Below are 16,099 nucleotides of genomic sequence, written 5' to 3'. Positions count from 1 at the left end.
GGAGGGCCCAGAGGACCTACTCCACGTCCAAGGTCAGGAGGGGTGGCTGTTAGGAGATACCCATTGTCCAATGTAAGAAGCAGAGGCTGTTTTTTGCTGCAGCAGCCGTGAAGAGATACCCCACATCCAAGGTAAGAGAAACCCAAGTAAGACGGTAGGTGTTGCGAGAGGGCATCAGAAGGCAGACACACTGAAATCATAATCACACAAAACTAGCCAATCTGATCACACAGACCACAGCCTTGTCTAACTCAATGAAACTAAGCTATGCCGTGTGGGGCCACCCAAGACGGACGGGTCATGGTGGAGAGGTCTGACAGAATGTGGTCCACTGGAGAAGGGAATGCCAAACCACTTCAGTATTCTTGCCTTAAGAACCCCATGAACAGTATGAAAAGGCAAAATGATAGGATACTGAAAGGGGAACTCCCCGGGTCAGTAGGTGCCCAATATGCTACTGGAGATCAGTGGAGAAATAACTCCAGAAAGAATGAAGGGATGGAGTTAAAGCAAAAATAATACGCAGCTGTGGATGTGACTGGTGATAGAAGCAAGGTCCAATGCTATAAAGAGTAATATTGCATAGGAACCTGAAATGTCAGGTCCATGAATCAAGTGGTCAAACAGGAGGTGGCAAGAGTGAACGCTGACGTTCTAGGAATCAGTGAACTAAAATGGACTGGAATGGGTGAATTTAACTCAGATGACCATTATATCTACTACTGTGGGCAGGAATCCCTTAGAAGAAGTGGAGTAGCCATCATGGTCAACAAAAGAGTCCAAAATGCAGTACTTGGATGCAGTCTCAAAAACAACAGAATGATCTCTGTTCATTTCCAAGGCAAACCATCCAATATCATGGTAATATAATAATATCATGGTAATCCAACCCTATGCCCCAACCAGTAATTCTGAAGAAGCTGAAGTTGAACGGCTCTATGAAGACCTACAATACCTTTTAGAACTAACACCCAAAACAGATGTCCTTTTCATTATAGGGGACTGGAATGCAAAAGAAGGAAGTCAAGAAAAACGTGGAGTACAGGCAAATTGGGCCTTGGAGTATGGAATGAAGCAGGGGAAAGACTAATAGAGTTTTGCCAAGAAAATGCACTGGTCATAGCAAACACCATCTTCCAACAACATAAGACTCTACACATGGACACCACCAGATGGTCAACACCAAAATCAGACTGATTATATTCTTTGCAGCCAAAGATGGAGAAGCTCTATACAGTCAGCAAAAGCAAGACCAGGAGCTGACTATGGCTCAGACCATAAACTTCTTATTGCCAATTCAGACTTAAATTGAAGAAAGTGGGGGAAACCACTAGACCATTCAGGTATGAACTAAATCAAATCCCTTATGATTATACAGTGGAAGTGAGAAACAGATTTAAGGGACTAGATCTGATAGATAGTGCCTGATGAACTATGGACGGAGGTTCACGATATTGTACAGGAGACAGGGATCGAGACCATCCCCATGGAAAAGAAATGCAAAAAAGCAAAATGGCTGTCTGGGGAGGCCTTACAAATAGCTGCAAAAAGAAGAGAAGCGAAAAGCAAAGGAGAAAAGGAAAGTTATAACTATCTGAATGCAGAGTTCCAAAGAATAGCAAGGAGAGATAAGAAAGCCTTCCTCAGCGATCAATGCAAAGAAATAGAGGAAAACAACAGAATGGGAAAGACTAGAGATCTCTTCAAGAAAATGAAAGATACCAAGGGAACATTTCATGCAAAGATGGGCTCGATAAAGGACAGAAATGGTATGGACGTAACAGAAGCAGAAGATATTAAGAAGAGGTGGTAAGAATACACAGAAGAACTATACAAAAAAAGAGCTTCACGACCAAGATATTCACGATGGTGTGATCACTAATCTAGAGCCAGACATCCTAGAATGTGAAGTCAAGTGAGCCTTAGAAAACATCACTACGAACAAAGCTAGTGGAGGTGATGGAATTCCAATTGAGCTGTTTCAAATCCTGAAAAATGATGCTGTAAAAGTGCTGCACTCAACATGCTAACAAATTTGGAAAACTCAGCAGTGGCCACAGGACTGGAAAAGGTCAGTTTTCATTCCAATCCCAAAGAAAGGCAATGCCAAAGAATGCTCAAACTACCACACAATTGCACTCATCTCACATACTAGTAAAGTAATGCTCATAATTCTCCAAGCCAGGCTTCAGCAATATGTGAACCGTGAACTTCCAGATGTTCAAGCTGGTTTTAGAAAAGGCAGAGGAACCAGAGAACAAATTGCCAACATCTGTTGGATCACGGAAAAAGCAAGAGAGTTTCAGAAAAACATCTCTTTCTGCTTTATTGACTATGCCAAAGCCTTTGACTGTGTGGATCAGAATAAACTGTGGAAAATTCTGAGAGAGATGGGAATACCAGACCACCTGACCTGCCTCTTGAGAAATCTATATGCAGGTCAGGAAGCAACAATTAGAACTGGACATGGAACAACAGACTGGTTCCAAATAGGAAAAGGAGTACATCAAGGCTGTATATTGTCACCCTGCTTATTTAACTTATATGCAGAGTACATCATGACAAACGCTGGACTGGAAGCAGCACAGGCTGGAATCAAGATTGCCGGGAGAAACATCAATAACCTCAGATATGCAGATGACACCACCCTCATGGTAGAAAGTAAAGAGGAACTAAAAAGCCTCTTGATGAAAGTGAAAGAAGAGAGTGAAAAAGTTGGCTTAAAGCTCAGATCAGTTCAGTTCAGCTATGTCTCTCAGTCGTGTCTGACTCTGCGACCCCATGAATCACAGCACGCCAGGCCTCCCTGTTCATCACCATCTCCCGGAGTTCACTCAGACTCACGTCCATCGAGTCAGTGATGCCATCCAGCCATCTCATCCTCCGTCATCCCCTTCTCCTCCTGCCCCGAATCCCTCCCAGCATCAGAGTTTTTTCCAATGAGTCAACTCTTCTCATGAGGTGGCCAAAGTACTGGAGTTTCAGCTTTAGCATCATTCCTTCCAAAGAACACCCAGGACTGATCTCCTTCAGAATGGACTGGTTGGATCTCCTTGCAGCCCAAGGGACTCTCAAGAGTCTTCTCCAACACCACAGTTCAAAAGCATCAATTCTTTGGCGCTCAGCCTTCTTCACAGTCCAACTCTCACATCCATACATGACCACAGGAAAAACCATAGCCTTGACCAGACGGACCTTAGTCGGCAAAGTAATGTCTCTGCTTTTGAATATGCTGTCTAGGTTGGTCATAACTTTTCTTCCAAGGAGTAAGCGTCTTTAAATTTCATGGCTGCAGTCACCATCTGCAGTGATTCTGGAGCCCCAAAAAATAAAGTCTGACACTGTTTCCACTGTTTCCCCATCTATCAACATTCAGAAAATGAAGATCATGGCATCTGGTCCTATCATTTCATGGCAAATAGATGGGGAAACAGTGGAAACAGTGTCAGACTTTATTTTTGGGGGCTCCAAAATCACAGCAGTTGGTGACTGCAGCCATGAATTAAAAGATATTTACTCCTTGGAAGAAAAGTTATGACCAACCTAGATGGCATATTGAAAAGCAGAGACATTACTTTGCCAACAAAGGTCCGTCTAGTCAAGGCTATGGTTTTTCCCGTGGTCATGTATGGATGTCAGAGTTGGACTGTGAAGAAAGCTGAGCGCTGAAGAATTGATGCTTTTGAACTATGGTGTTGGAGAAGACTCTTGAGAGTCTCTTAGACTGCAAAGAGATCCAACCGATCTGCTCTAAAGGAGATCAGTCCTGGGTGTTCTTTGGAAGGACTGATGCTGAAGCTGAAACTCCAATACTTTGCCCACCCTGTGCGAAGAGTTGACTCATTGGAAAAGACTTTGATGCTGGGAGGGATTGGGGGCAGGAGGAGAAGGGGACGACAGAGGATGAGATGGCTGGATGGCATCACCCACTCATTGGACATGAGTTTGAGTGAACTCTGGGCATTGGTGATGGTAGGGAGGCTTGGCATGCTGTGATTCATTGGGTCACAAAGAGTCGGACATGACTGGGCAACTGAACTGACAGTCCATCTTGGTGAACGCACTATGTGCTTTGTTTCCAACCTCCCTCAATGTACTGCACATCAGTGCTCACACTAACTACCCCACAGCTAGGGTCAGACCCCACAGGCTTAAGGGTCAGTGCTCGCTGGAGATGCCAGTCACAGGTCCCGCAGCACCTGAACTTCTGACTGACCAGTTGTAAACTCAGGTTCAGTAATTTCCTAGAATGACTCAGAACTCATTGACACAGTTTTCTTATAAAGGATACAACCCAAGAATAGCCAAATGCACAATGGGCCAGGTCTGGACGGGTCTAAGATAAGGCACTTCTGTGACCTTTCCTTTTGGACTCAGGGCCTGAGATCTGCTTGGTACATCAATGTATCCACCAAGCAGAAAGTTCTTCAAGCTTTTGGTGTCCAAAGTATATTCTGAATCGCTGTTATTTGGTGTAAACATATTTATGATTAGTATGTCTTTCTGATTAATTGAGCTTCTTCTCATTATGAAATGTCCCTCTTTATCTTTCAAAATACTTTTTGACTTGAAGATCATTTTATCTAATATTAATATAGCCTCATCAACCTTTCTATGCTATTTTTGTAGTATAATTCTTCCAATTATTGTTTTATTTTCAATAGATTGTTTTATTTTCAACCTATCTGTTTCTTCATATCTAGAGTGCTTCTCTTATGGACAAGTACACATCTCTCTTTATTTAATCCAGACAATCTCTGCCTTTTAACTGGGGTATTTAGTCTATTTATATTTAATATAGTTATTGATATAACTGGATTAGGTTATTTGTTATTTTCTATTTGTTCCATGTGTTTGTGTTCCTCTTTCCCTGCTTTCTTTAGTTAACTGACTATTATTTAGTTTTCCATTTTAGTTTTAGCTTTCATTTGGCCTTTTAGCTATATCACTTTATTTGGTAGTTACTTGGGAGATTATTAAATGCATACTTAACTTATCACATTCCACTTAAAGTTAATACTGTATCACTTTATATTTATATAAAGTTTAAAAACTTATTCAGTTTCATTTTATTTGCCCTCCCAGTCTTTTGTACTATCATTATCATATATTTTACATCTGAAAAATGTTATAAACCCCATGATTCAAAATATTTATGTGTTTACTAATTTTTAATGTGTTTAAGTTATATGAGGTTTGCTATTTTTTTTTTAATTTTATTTTCATGCTTTAAACCACAGTGTGGTAGATTTGAAATGGCTGCAAATTCTACATCTAGAGAAATAGAACAGGGACTAAAACAAGTATCAACCAACAAGCTACATGATCTGTTTTAGGGTCTGTATTTTTCTCTGTCAAATGATTACCATGAAGATTAAATGTATTTTGGTTAGTTTCTGTACAAGCTGGAGCTCAATAAATGCTACTTTGTTTTCCATTTAAGAAACTGATTTTCAGGCAGATATTTGTAATTAACATCAGTGCACATTATATACTGTGAACCAAATAACAAAGAAATAAAATCAAGACAAACCAAAAAACAACTCAAGCAAAATATAAAATTTCTACTTATCCGAATCTGTATGATACACAAAAAAATTGTTAATCAACTACAATAAAAAGAATTGCCCAAATACTCTTACCTTAATAGAATCAGTATTCTGTAGTTCTACTAACATGTCAATAAGTAATTCTGCTCCCAAATAGAATGGTAAAACAGAGATACAGAGGAAATTATCCTGGCTAATAGGAAATGTCTTATACAGATCCACTGTTTGTTTATGCAGTATTTGTAACTCCTGAGTAAAGTTCCAAAGGGCCCGACAGCAGTTCTGAAGCAGAGTCCAATAGCCACCACGATGAGCAAGAACCTAAGACAAGCACAACATTCAAAAGATGCCACAGTTACAGATCTCTGAGTGACTTCACCTTGCTGCTCATATTCTAAGTCAGTAATAAAAGTAACTAACATCATTTGTTATGTGCTTACAGTGCTAGACACCGTGGTAAGACATTTGTATTCTAATATAACATTCTATATAACAACTCCTATGAAGTAAGTATGCAGTAGTAGTATTCTCATTTTACAGATGAGGAAATGGGAGGCATGGGGCTAACTTACCCTGGGTTATGACTCTACTAAATGATGAGCTAGGACTCCAACATGACCATTGTTCTAAGCGCTGGGAATGTCTCAGTGAGCAAGGGAAACTGGGCCTGACCTTGTGCTGCTTTTGATTAGGAAAATCCGACACTATTAACCAGACATATCAAAGTACAATTTCAGGGAATGATACGTGTCATAAAGGAAATTCAAGTAGAAACTACTCACCCTGGTAGAAGGCAATGGCAACCTACTCCAGTATTCTTGCCTAGAGAATTCCATGGACAGAGAAGCCTGGTGGGCTACAGTCCATGAGGTCACAAAGAGTCGGATACGACTTTGCCTGTGTGTACTGAACTGTAACTTCCTCCAATTTTAAAGGAAAATTGGAGAAGGAAATGGCAACCCACTCCAGTGTTCTTGCCTGGAGAATCCCAGGGACGAGGAAGCCTGGTGGGCTGCTGTCTACGGGGTCGCATAGAGTCGGACACGACTGAAGCGACTTAGTAGTAGTAGTACTCACCCTGGTAAGGGTGAGAGGACAAGGTGGTCAGGGGAGAAGTCCTCTCTACGGAGGTGACATATGAGCAGAGCCCAGAATGCTGAGTTGAACAAGTCATGTGAAGGAGACGGCGGGGTTATCGGGAAGAGAAGGGCATTTGGGGCTGAGGGAACAGGAGGTGCAAAGTATGGGTGGTGAACCTGAGGACTGAAGAGGGAGGTCTAAAGCATGCTTAGTGCTTTCAGAACCACAGAGGGGAGAGTAGACTGCACCAGGGAAAGAGGAGCTGAGTTCCGAGAGGTAAGCAGGACCCAGACCCTCTAAGGCCCTGAAGCTGCTAGAAAGGAGTATGGGATGCATTGTTAATGGCCATGGGAGATGATGTGAGATGACTTCACATATTTTAGAAAGTCACTCTCTACTCCATGAAGAAATATGGGACCTTAAGTCTTTCTTTCTTGTCCAGAAAGGATAGATTTCTTCTCATTTCTTGAGAAGTTTGATGTACTTCCACTTCTTGCTATGAGAAAAAGGAAATTAATTTCTTTGTAGTTAATTCCTATTCTGAGTTTAATAATCTATCAGATAACATTTAAGAAGAAAAAAGAGAAACACAGTTGAGAGAAGACACAAATAGCCTGTAGAAGCAGGTCAGGGGGAAGGGTTAGGGCTTTCCCATGCCTAGAAAGATCTTCCCCTTTCCTAGAGGAAAGAAAGGAGCATGTGATGCCCAGGAGGGAGCAAGAGCCTAAAGAGGAACCCCTGGTCTCACTGGAGAAGCCCATGTCCCAAGTGTGGCTAGAAAGCAGCAGAGGGGTGTCTGAATATTCAAGGAGACTTTGTAGACAAGGACAAAGGGCACCTCAGCTCTGGATGATTGGATGACTAGTGAAAAAAGGGGTTCACCATCTCCCTCACAACTCTACCACTCTACTACTGAGACCTCAGTACCATGGCAAGCCTCACAGATGATTGACACAAAATCCAGCAAGCTTAGTCTCACTGTTGAAATCAAAATTATGAATAATAAGGATATAAATATATCACACATGCCCAAATTCATGGGCTGAGATTCATGTCCACTACATTAACAAAGAAGAAGGACCAACTTACCATTGCTCTCCTGCAATATAAAAAGATTTTCATAAAATGATCCAAGAGAATCACATTTGCAGATCGATCCTTTTCTTTACTGCTAAGTCCCGACTGAGAGTCTGATTCATCAACTGTTTGGGTCTTGGAAACATTTTCACCACTCATTTTGGAATTAAGAAATGCCAAAAATTCTTCAGCATCTACAGTATAAAGTATAAAGTTATTGACAGTAGAGAGTTAAGCTTCAGAAAACACAATAGGTGGCTGGCATCAAATGAATAATTCAGATAACAACTGCTACATTAGTTTGGAGAAAGCAGAGAATTGTTATGGATGCGATAAACCAGGGAAAGTTTCCAGAGAAGGAGGTGCTTAGATTAGCTCTTAAGGGTGAATCATGATTTAGCTGTGGGGGAAGAGTATGGAGAACATTTCAGGCAAAGGTGATTGGCCAAAGGAATGAAGCAGAAGCAGGAAAGTCATGTTTCAGGGGAGAAGAATGACAGGATCCCACTCTTTCTTAACTTCCCTCCAAACAGGCTATTCCCTGGACACATACATTGGAAGATGAGGAGGATCCCCGGCAGTTAGGGAGTGCAGCAGCCCTGATCACTCATCCTCCCGTTGCTGTGCTATAAAAACCATGGAGGACTTCTGCCACAAACATTCTCTCATTAGAACTCTGCATTAAACGCTAAGTCTCAATTGCAGAATCTATTGTAAATTTCATAGGAGGTCTTAGGGAGCTAGAAAACTCAAGAAGATATATATATCTATAGTAGTCTACATATGAAAACTTGGACTCTTTCTATGTCTAGGGAATTTCTTTTTAAATACTTTAACAGTCATAGAATGACATGCAGGTACCAGTAAAACTGTACCCCAGAAGAAATTAAAAAGCATATCAAGTACCTCAAATATGAATCAAAACTCCTGGGAAAGTTAACCAGCATATGAAATAGCTTGCCCAGCAATAAGCCATACAGCATTTAAAGTGTCATTAAAAAAAAAAATCTATATAAGAGGGTTTGCAATAACATAAAGATATTGGAGATAAATGTTTGCTCATGAAATGAGTGGTATTCAAGGTAGGTGATTACTCAGGAATAGTGTCATCAGTGCAACACCCAAACAGAGAGCCCTGCTCACATACATCTCTCCACCTCTTGGGGGCCCCTTGACACCTGACCAGAAGACGGTATTGGCTGGTCCTGCCATTAGAATAGTATCTCATTCATCTTGGAGTAAACTTTCATGGAAGGTGCTGACTGAAGATCCTAAGGCAAGATTCTGAGTGCAACTAGAAAGCAGCTAAATGATGCTGTCATGCATGCTTGCAGCAGTATGTTTGGTGGAGCTTTTCCTGAAACTTGTGTGCATGCTCAGTCACTTCAGTCATGTCTGATTCTTTGCAACCCCATGAACTGTAGTACACTAGGCTCCTCTGTCCATGGGATTCTCCAGCTATAGATACTGGAGTGGGTTGCCATTTCCTCCTCCAGGGGATCTTCCCCACCCAGGGATTGAGCATGTGAGAGCAGGCAGGGCTAACATTTGTTGAATGACCCAGTGAGTGAATACACAAAGGGCCTAGAACCAGGCATGGTATATCATCGATACTCAGGACAGGTTCTGAGTGGATCCCATAGGTTCTGCCTCCAAAAGGCGTTCTTAGTCTGTTTGTGTTTCTCCATCTTCACCAACTTTGCCTCATCCAAGCCTTCATCACCTGAGAGCAAGTTTTCAATTACTTTGGCCACTGAAGGCTATGAATATTTTTTAAAAACATCATATTTGTTGAACGGGCAAATTGGGGTAGGGGAAAATTCAATATAAATATTTCCAAACATATGTGATGATATTTTAAAAATGCAGTAAGTTTAAAATATAGAACAAATAAGGATCTTCTACAAAATACCACAACTCAACAAAATTCCTAAGTCACTGGATAATGATCCATGTAACTCAGTGTCTGTTGGGGTGCATGTCAGGGAACATGTGTTTGTGTATCTGTGTGTTCCATTTGTGAATAAAAATATCTAAAGACAATTTGATAGTATATAACGTATTTATTTTACCTGATGGTAAGTGAGCCTTTCTTTTTTTAGCTGTAAGAAGGAAATCAAGCATCACTTTATAGTTTTCTAGAGTCATTTTTCCTGTTGGTAATACTGTTCCTGAATTATACAGTGAGAACATATTAGGGTCACATGATCGGAAACTGCAAACGGAAAAAAACTCATTAGAAGCAAAATTGAATTCTGTCAAATACTAAATAAATAAATAAATGTTTTAATGAAATTGGATTTAGCACCAAGTTACCCTGATACAAACTTGAGTGAGTGAAAGTCACTGAGTCGTGTCCAACTCTGTGACCCCATGGACTATACTCCACCAGGCTCCTCTGTCCATGGAACTCTCCAGGCAAGAATACTAGCATGGGTTGCCATTTCCTTTTCCAGAGGATCTTCCCAACCCAGGGATTGAACCCTGCGTCTCCCACATTGTAGGCAGATTCTTTACCGTCTGAGCCTTTCAGTTATTGTTTAACTATCATGCTGCCAAGTAATGATGCCTGAATGGTCATGTGTGATTGGACAGTCAGAGAAGAAGAGTTCTCTGTGTCCAGAGGATAGCAAGGAACCCCATCTGATCTGAACTGTTTTCCCTTTCAGAGCCTCAAAAATGGGTCACTTTGCTGAAAGCTTTCTCTGTCAAGAAATCTACTGCTACTGCTAAGTCACTTCAGTCATGTCCGACTCTGTGCGATCCCGTAGACGGCAGTCCACCAGGCTCCCCCATCCCTGGGATTCTCCAGGCAAGAACACTGGAGTGGGTTGCCACTTCCTTCTCCAATGCATGAAAGTGAAAAGTGAAAGTGAAGTCACTCAGTCGTATCCGACTCTTAGCGACCCCATGGACTGCAGCCCACTAGGCCCTTCTGTCCATGGGATTTTCCAGGCAAGAGTACTGGAGTGGGGTGCCATTGCCTTCTCCCAAGAAATCTAAGTACTTCCTAAATGCTAACTTGGTCTAGTCCACATAGACCAGAATTTTATTTTAACCAAAATTCTGGAGAAACAGAAACTGAGTTCAAGTTCCTTGTAGATTTCAAACTGCATATTTTATAGCTGGATTACTGAAATAAATACCCTCTTAATTCATATCCCTATCATCAGCTTCTCCTTCCTCCAATCCATCTAGTATTTTGCTATCAGAAAAATGTCTTATCATAGCCCTGTTTAAAAAAAAAAACCTTAATAATCTCCCACGGTATATAAATTAAAATTCAGATTTATAGACAGTTAAGACTGTCCATGTTCTGGTATCGACCTTCTCTTCTGATCATTTCTGACCACTCCTTCTCAGATGCCCCAGACTCTGGTGAAACCACTAGGGGCTCCTGTCCTGAGTTTCCTACCTGGGCTGTGACTTGTTCTTCCATCTTTCTGGAAAGCTTGTTTTCCTACCTGCACATTTTAAAATCTTGCCTGTCCATCAGGACTCAGGCCAAGTAGCTTCTCCCATGAAACCTCTTCTGGTAGTCTCAGCCAGTAGAAAGCCTCCTTCCCACGTACAAAGACTTTATGTGCACTTCACCTTTTACCTTTATTGACTATTATTTGTGAACATTTATGAGCCATTCTACCAGATTCCAACTTGTAGATCCTGTTCATCTCACAGTGCACCTCACGCCTACCTCAGTACCTTGTTTCTAATAAGTGCTCAATGCGGGTTTTGTTTTGGTTTTGGCTGTGCTGGACTTCCCAGGTAGCTCAGCAGTAAAGAATCTGCCTGTCAAGCAGGAGACACAGGTTCAATCCTTGGATTGGGAAGATCCCCTGGAGAAGGAAATGGCAACCCACTCCAATATTCTGTGCCCACTCCAGTATTCTTGCCATGGACAGAGGAGCCTGGTGGGCTATAGTCTATGGCATCACAAAGAGTCAGACACAACTTAGCCACTAAACCACCACCACATGCAGTTTGTTGGATCTTAGTTCTCCGACTGGGATCAAGCCTGTGCCCTGTTCAGTGAACTCATGCAGTACTAATAACCAGACTTCAGAAAATTCCTTCAACGAGTAGTTTTTTTTAATGAAAAACTCTGGTTACATAAAGTTACTCTGGTTACATGGTATTCTGTATTATGTATTTATCTTATATTTTTACCTCCTATTTTATCTCCTCTAACACTTTAACCAAAAATAAACAAGAACTGGAAAATATCTTTTGAATTAATGACAGAAAGTGTAAATTATATATGAAGGTATGACCTGTGTTTATGGAGGTCTAATGAAACAGAGATTTACCTAAGGCCTACTAATATTTTGGTTACTATACAGTTAGGGGGATCCTTGGTGGCTCAGCAGTAAAAGCATCTGCCTGAAGTACAGAAGATGCAGGTTCGATCCATGGGTTGGGAAGGTCTCCTGGATAAGTAAATGTTAACTCACTCCAGTATTCTGGCCTGGAAAACTCCATGGACAGAGGAGCCTGACAGGCTATAGTCCATAGGGTAGCAAAGAATCAGACACAACTGAGAGACTGAGCATGGAGAGATACAATGAGTATTAAACTTCTCTTGGAAAATTCACTTTCTCCTTCCCCTGAAAGCTATATTGAATAACATTCAAATCTATGCAAATTAGTACTTCATAAGTACTTATATCCAGCACTTGTTTAGGAAAGATTCTGAGATAAGAAATTTTTTAATATACCAAAGATCAGCAAAGATCAAAGCACTCTGTGAACCTCTTAAAGTTATCATCAGCATTGGAGCCCTGAACATACAAATACTATCCATGTTTTTGAGACTAAAGCAGTATTCACTGATAATATACTATACCTGACCATTATCGGTGAAGAACCAAATTTTATCTTTGTACGTTCCCCTAGCTTTGTTAAAAGCAGGTTGAAGTGTGCGCTTGCCAGATACAGGTTCATCTGAGCTTTCCAGGGCATCTCCTCAAGAAATATTTGATGGAACCTCTTCTTTTTAACATAACTTAATATTAAAGGATTCAAGTTTTCCACCAGGAATCGATGTGCTACTTTTCGAACATCAGCTCTCTTATTTCTGTAGAGGGAAAAGAAAGTTTTGCAATTACAAGAACTTTTAGACATTTTATAACAAAGAATGATTCCTGTTTGTACAAAATACAGCAAGAAATCACTTGACTGTCCTTATACAAATGTTTCTGGCTTATTTGTCATTTCCTTAGTGCTAAAAATGTGAACCAGGACAATGAAGAAGGCATGAGGGTAAACACTGAGGACAAGGACACTACAAATTGCCTTCGATTCTCTCTGCTGTCTGTGTCCTAGGCCCAAACCAAACAGCTTTTCTTTTCTGTCACCAAAAGGCCACTGAGATTAGACAACCAAATTATAAGGTAATGTTCACATTCATCAACTAACTTCGATATTAAACAAGAAAATCATTTCTCTGTTCTTTTCCTTAAGGAAAAGAAAAACAATGGAGCCAAATTTTTCCTATCATTATCTAGACTACAAGAGGAAATAAAACATCAGTCAACTCTACATGCAATAACTTCATACATCCATACCCAATGTTCTCTGAAAGACACTAATATCTCAAGTTTTGGCTGATAGTTCAGATTTTAAGGACAATACATATTCAATTTGTTTCAAATTATTTCTATCAAAATCTCAAAGTAGCCCATCTAATTTCATAGTTACATAATTATTTATATGGCATGACTTTATTTCTTCAAAATACTTAATCTTTTTTTAAAACAGTTGAAGATGTTGCTGCCTCATCTTACCTGATTTACACTGAAAAGGGGGGAAAGATCTCAGTTTGTAAGTTAAAGAATTTTGCTCACTTTAGTAGATAACAAGTATGAATCTGAGTCAACACACACACACAGAAATAAAGGAAGGGAAATAGGGATGGATGGACGCAAGGATCTGGAAGGTAGACCTTGCCGCACTGGAAAGACAGATATTCTAAAGGAAGGAAGGAAACTATTTTTGACATGCAGTGTTGATATTATCATTCAGTGTGGAGTTATTCTATATTTGTTGGTGACTGACTTCCTTTTAATCCAAGGTTTTTTGAGCTTTTTGCTGTTGTTTGGTTATCTTTGGTTAGCTTCTCTGATAGCTCAGTTGGTAAAGAATCTGCCTACAATGCAGGAGACCCCAGTTTGATTCCTGGGTCAGGAAGACCTGCTAGAGAAGGGATAGGCTACCCACTCCAGTATTCTTGAGCTTTCCTTGAGCCTCAGCTGGTAAAGAATCTGTCTCCAACGTGGGAGACCTGGGTTCAATCCCTAGGTTGGGAAGATTCCCTGGAGAAGGGAAAGGCTACCCACTCCAGTATTCTGGCCTGGAGAATTCCATGGACTACAGTCCATGGGGTCACAAAGAGTTGGACACTACTGAGCGACTTTCACTTCACTTCACTTCACTTGGTTGTCTTGGTAATGATATGTGATTTCCAAACAGAAATGTTTTAAATAACTCAACCTTAAAAATTAAAACTATAATTTCCAAAATAAAAGTCAATCTTTTTCCTGTGTGAGATGGTTGAGAAAGTGAAGTCACTCAGTCGTGTCTGACTCTTTGTGACCCCATGGACTGTAGCCCAGCAGGCTCCTCCATCCATGGGATTTTCTGGGCAAGAATACTGGAGTGGGTTGCTATTTCCTTCTCCAGGGGATCTTTCCATGCGAGATGGTTAAGTCACCTCAAGAGGCCAAGGAAAGTGACTGAATGAGAGGCATCGTCCCTGCTAGAGAGGGTGGGATGGTGCAAGGAGACAGCTCTTGCTTTCGCGTTAGGATTATTTTGAGCTGGAGGTAAATGAGAATCAATAGATGCAGAAGGATGCCTTCTTGGAGATGCCCTTATCTGAGGGAAAATAGAAACTTCTGAAAAATATGAAGAATGTCATAAAACTCCTCTCCTGGGCCATAAAGAGGGAAAAACAGCACCTAGATGGACCTGCCCAAACAAGTCTTACTCCATTAGTTTTCTCTCATATTTCTACCACAGTTTGCTGCCCTCGGTCACTCTACTGTAAATTCATTGTCCTTTTTAAGATGCCCTATAAGCCCAAATCCTAACCACCCCTTTAAGTTACTCATCACTGAGTTCTCCCATGCATAAGCAAATGTTAATAAGCTCCTGATTTTTTCCTCTTGTTCATCACTCTTCTGTTAGTCTAATTTTACCAAGCTCCAGCTGGAGAACTTAGGAGGGTAGAAGGAAAAGTCATTTTTTTCTTGCCTTAAGTCTTAGTCAAGCTGTTTTAAAAAAGGAACTGGGAAGTAATAAGTATAAAAGCAAAAATTAAGGGGACAGAAGATAAACAAAATAAAGAGGACTGACAAAGACAAAATTTGGCTCTTTGAAAAAATAGGGGAAAAAATAGACAAACCTCTGGCAAGATAAATCACAAAAATATGAGAGAAGACAAAAATTAATGAAGTTAGGAATGAAACACAGTAACTGTAGATATAGCAGAGATTCAAAGGATAACATGAAAACATATAATATTTTATGAATAACTTTGAAAATTTTGTAAAATGGATAATTTCCTAAAAAATAGAATTCATCAAAAAAGAACTCAAAAAAATATCACAGACTCAAATTGGCTATTCATCTTAAAGAAGTTGAATCAGTAGGTAAAAAAAATGAATGTATGTGGGCAGACCTAGAATGCTATAATAAAATATATATATTTGGTCTTTGTCTTTTATTTCAGGTATAGAGCTCCTAAAACTTGGGAGTTTCCTGAGTGACAGGAGTCTCTTGTTATTCATGATGAACTCCTTTGGAATACACCTGAGTCTAGTAAGGTGACTCAGGGTTGGGCTGTTAGAGAGCCTCAGGATAGAGGTTGGTCACCAGAAAAATTAAACACATGATGAGTAAGTGGAACTTTCAGTCTCAACCCCCAGTCTCTGGAGAGAGTAACTGCAGACTAGGATTCTTTAAAAACCTATTAACAATGAAGTTCAGAGGGCCTCCAGGTTGGTGAATACATCCACGTGCCGGGAGAGTGACACATCCCAACTCCGTAGAGACAAAAGCTCCTGTGTTCAGGACCCTTCCAGACATCATCTTATGAACTCCTTCATCTGGCTGATCATCTGCATCCATTATAAACCAGTAAACATAAGGAAAATATCTTCCTGAATTCTGTGAGCCATTCTAGCAAATTACTGACCTGAATGAGGGGAAGAGGAGTTATAGGAACCCCCTAGTTGGAATAGACTCAACAGAAATGTGTGTAGCCTGGCCATCCTATTTGTGGCTGGCACCACAAGTGGGGCAGGGTCCTTTAACTTGTGGGACTAAGGCTGTTTCCAGGTAGATAGAACTGAGTTGAATTTTTATACTATAGTTCTATAAGGTGTTACCACTAG

The 16,099-nt window shown here is 40.5% G+C and overlaps 1 protein-coding gene across 2 annotated transcripts in view; it reads right to left on the bottom strand.

The window, feature by feature from the left end:
* CFAP54 (cilia and flagella associated protein 54) overlaps positions 1 to 16,099 on the bottom strand; it is a 324,342-nt gene that overhangs the window by 181,843 nt on the left and 126,400 nt on the right. For both annotated transcript variants that reach the window (XM_068971780.1, XM_068971781.1), the window contains exons 33-36: positions 12,550 to 12,780; positions 9,779 to 9,921; positions 7,719 to 7,900; positions 5,643 to 5,870 (exon numbers count right to left, since the gene is read on the bottom strand). In XM_068971780.1, coding sequence (XP_068827881.1) covers positions 5,643 to 5,870; positions 7,719 to 7,900; positions 9,779 to 9,921; positions 12,550 to 12,780 — 784 coding nt within the window. The remainder of the gene's footprint in view (positions 1 to 5,642; positions 5,871 to 7,718; positions 7,901 to 9,778; positions 9,922 to 12,549; positions 12,781 to 16,099) is intronic.

The sequence above is a fragment of the Capricornis sumatraensis genome, chromosome 4 (assembly GCF_032405125.1).
Source record: "Capricornis sumatraensis isolate serow.1 chromosome 4, serow.2, whole genome shotgun sequence".
Lineage (NCBI taxonomy): Eukaryota > Metazoa > Chordata > Mammalia > Artiodactyla > Bovidae > Capricornis > Capricornis sumatraensis.
Note: the sequence above shows the minus strand (reverse complement) of the source record. Positions and strands in the feature narration are given on the sequence as shown.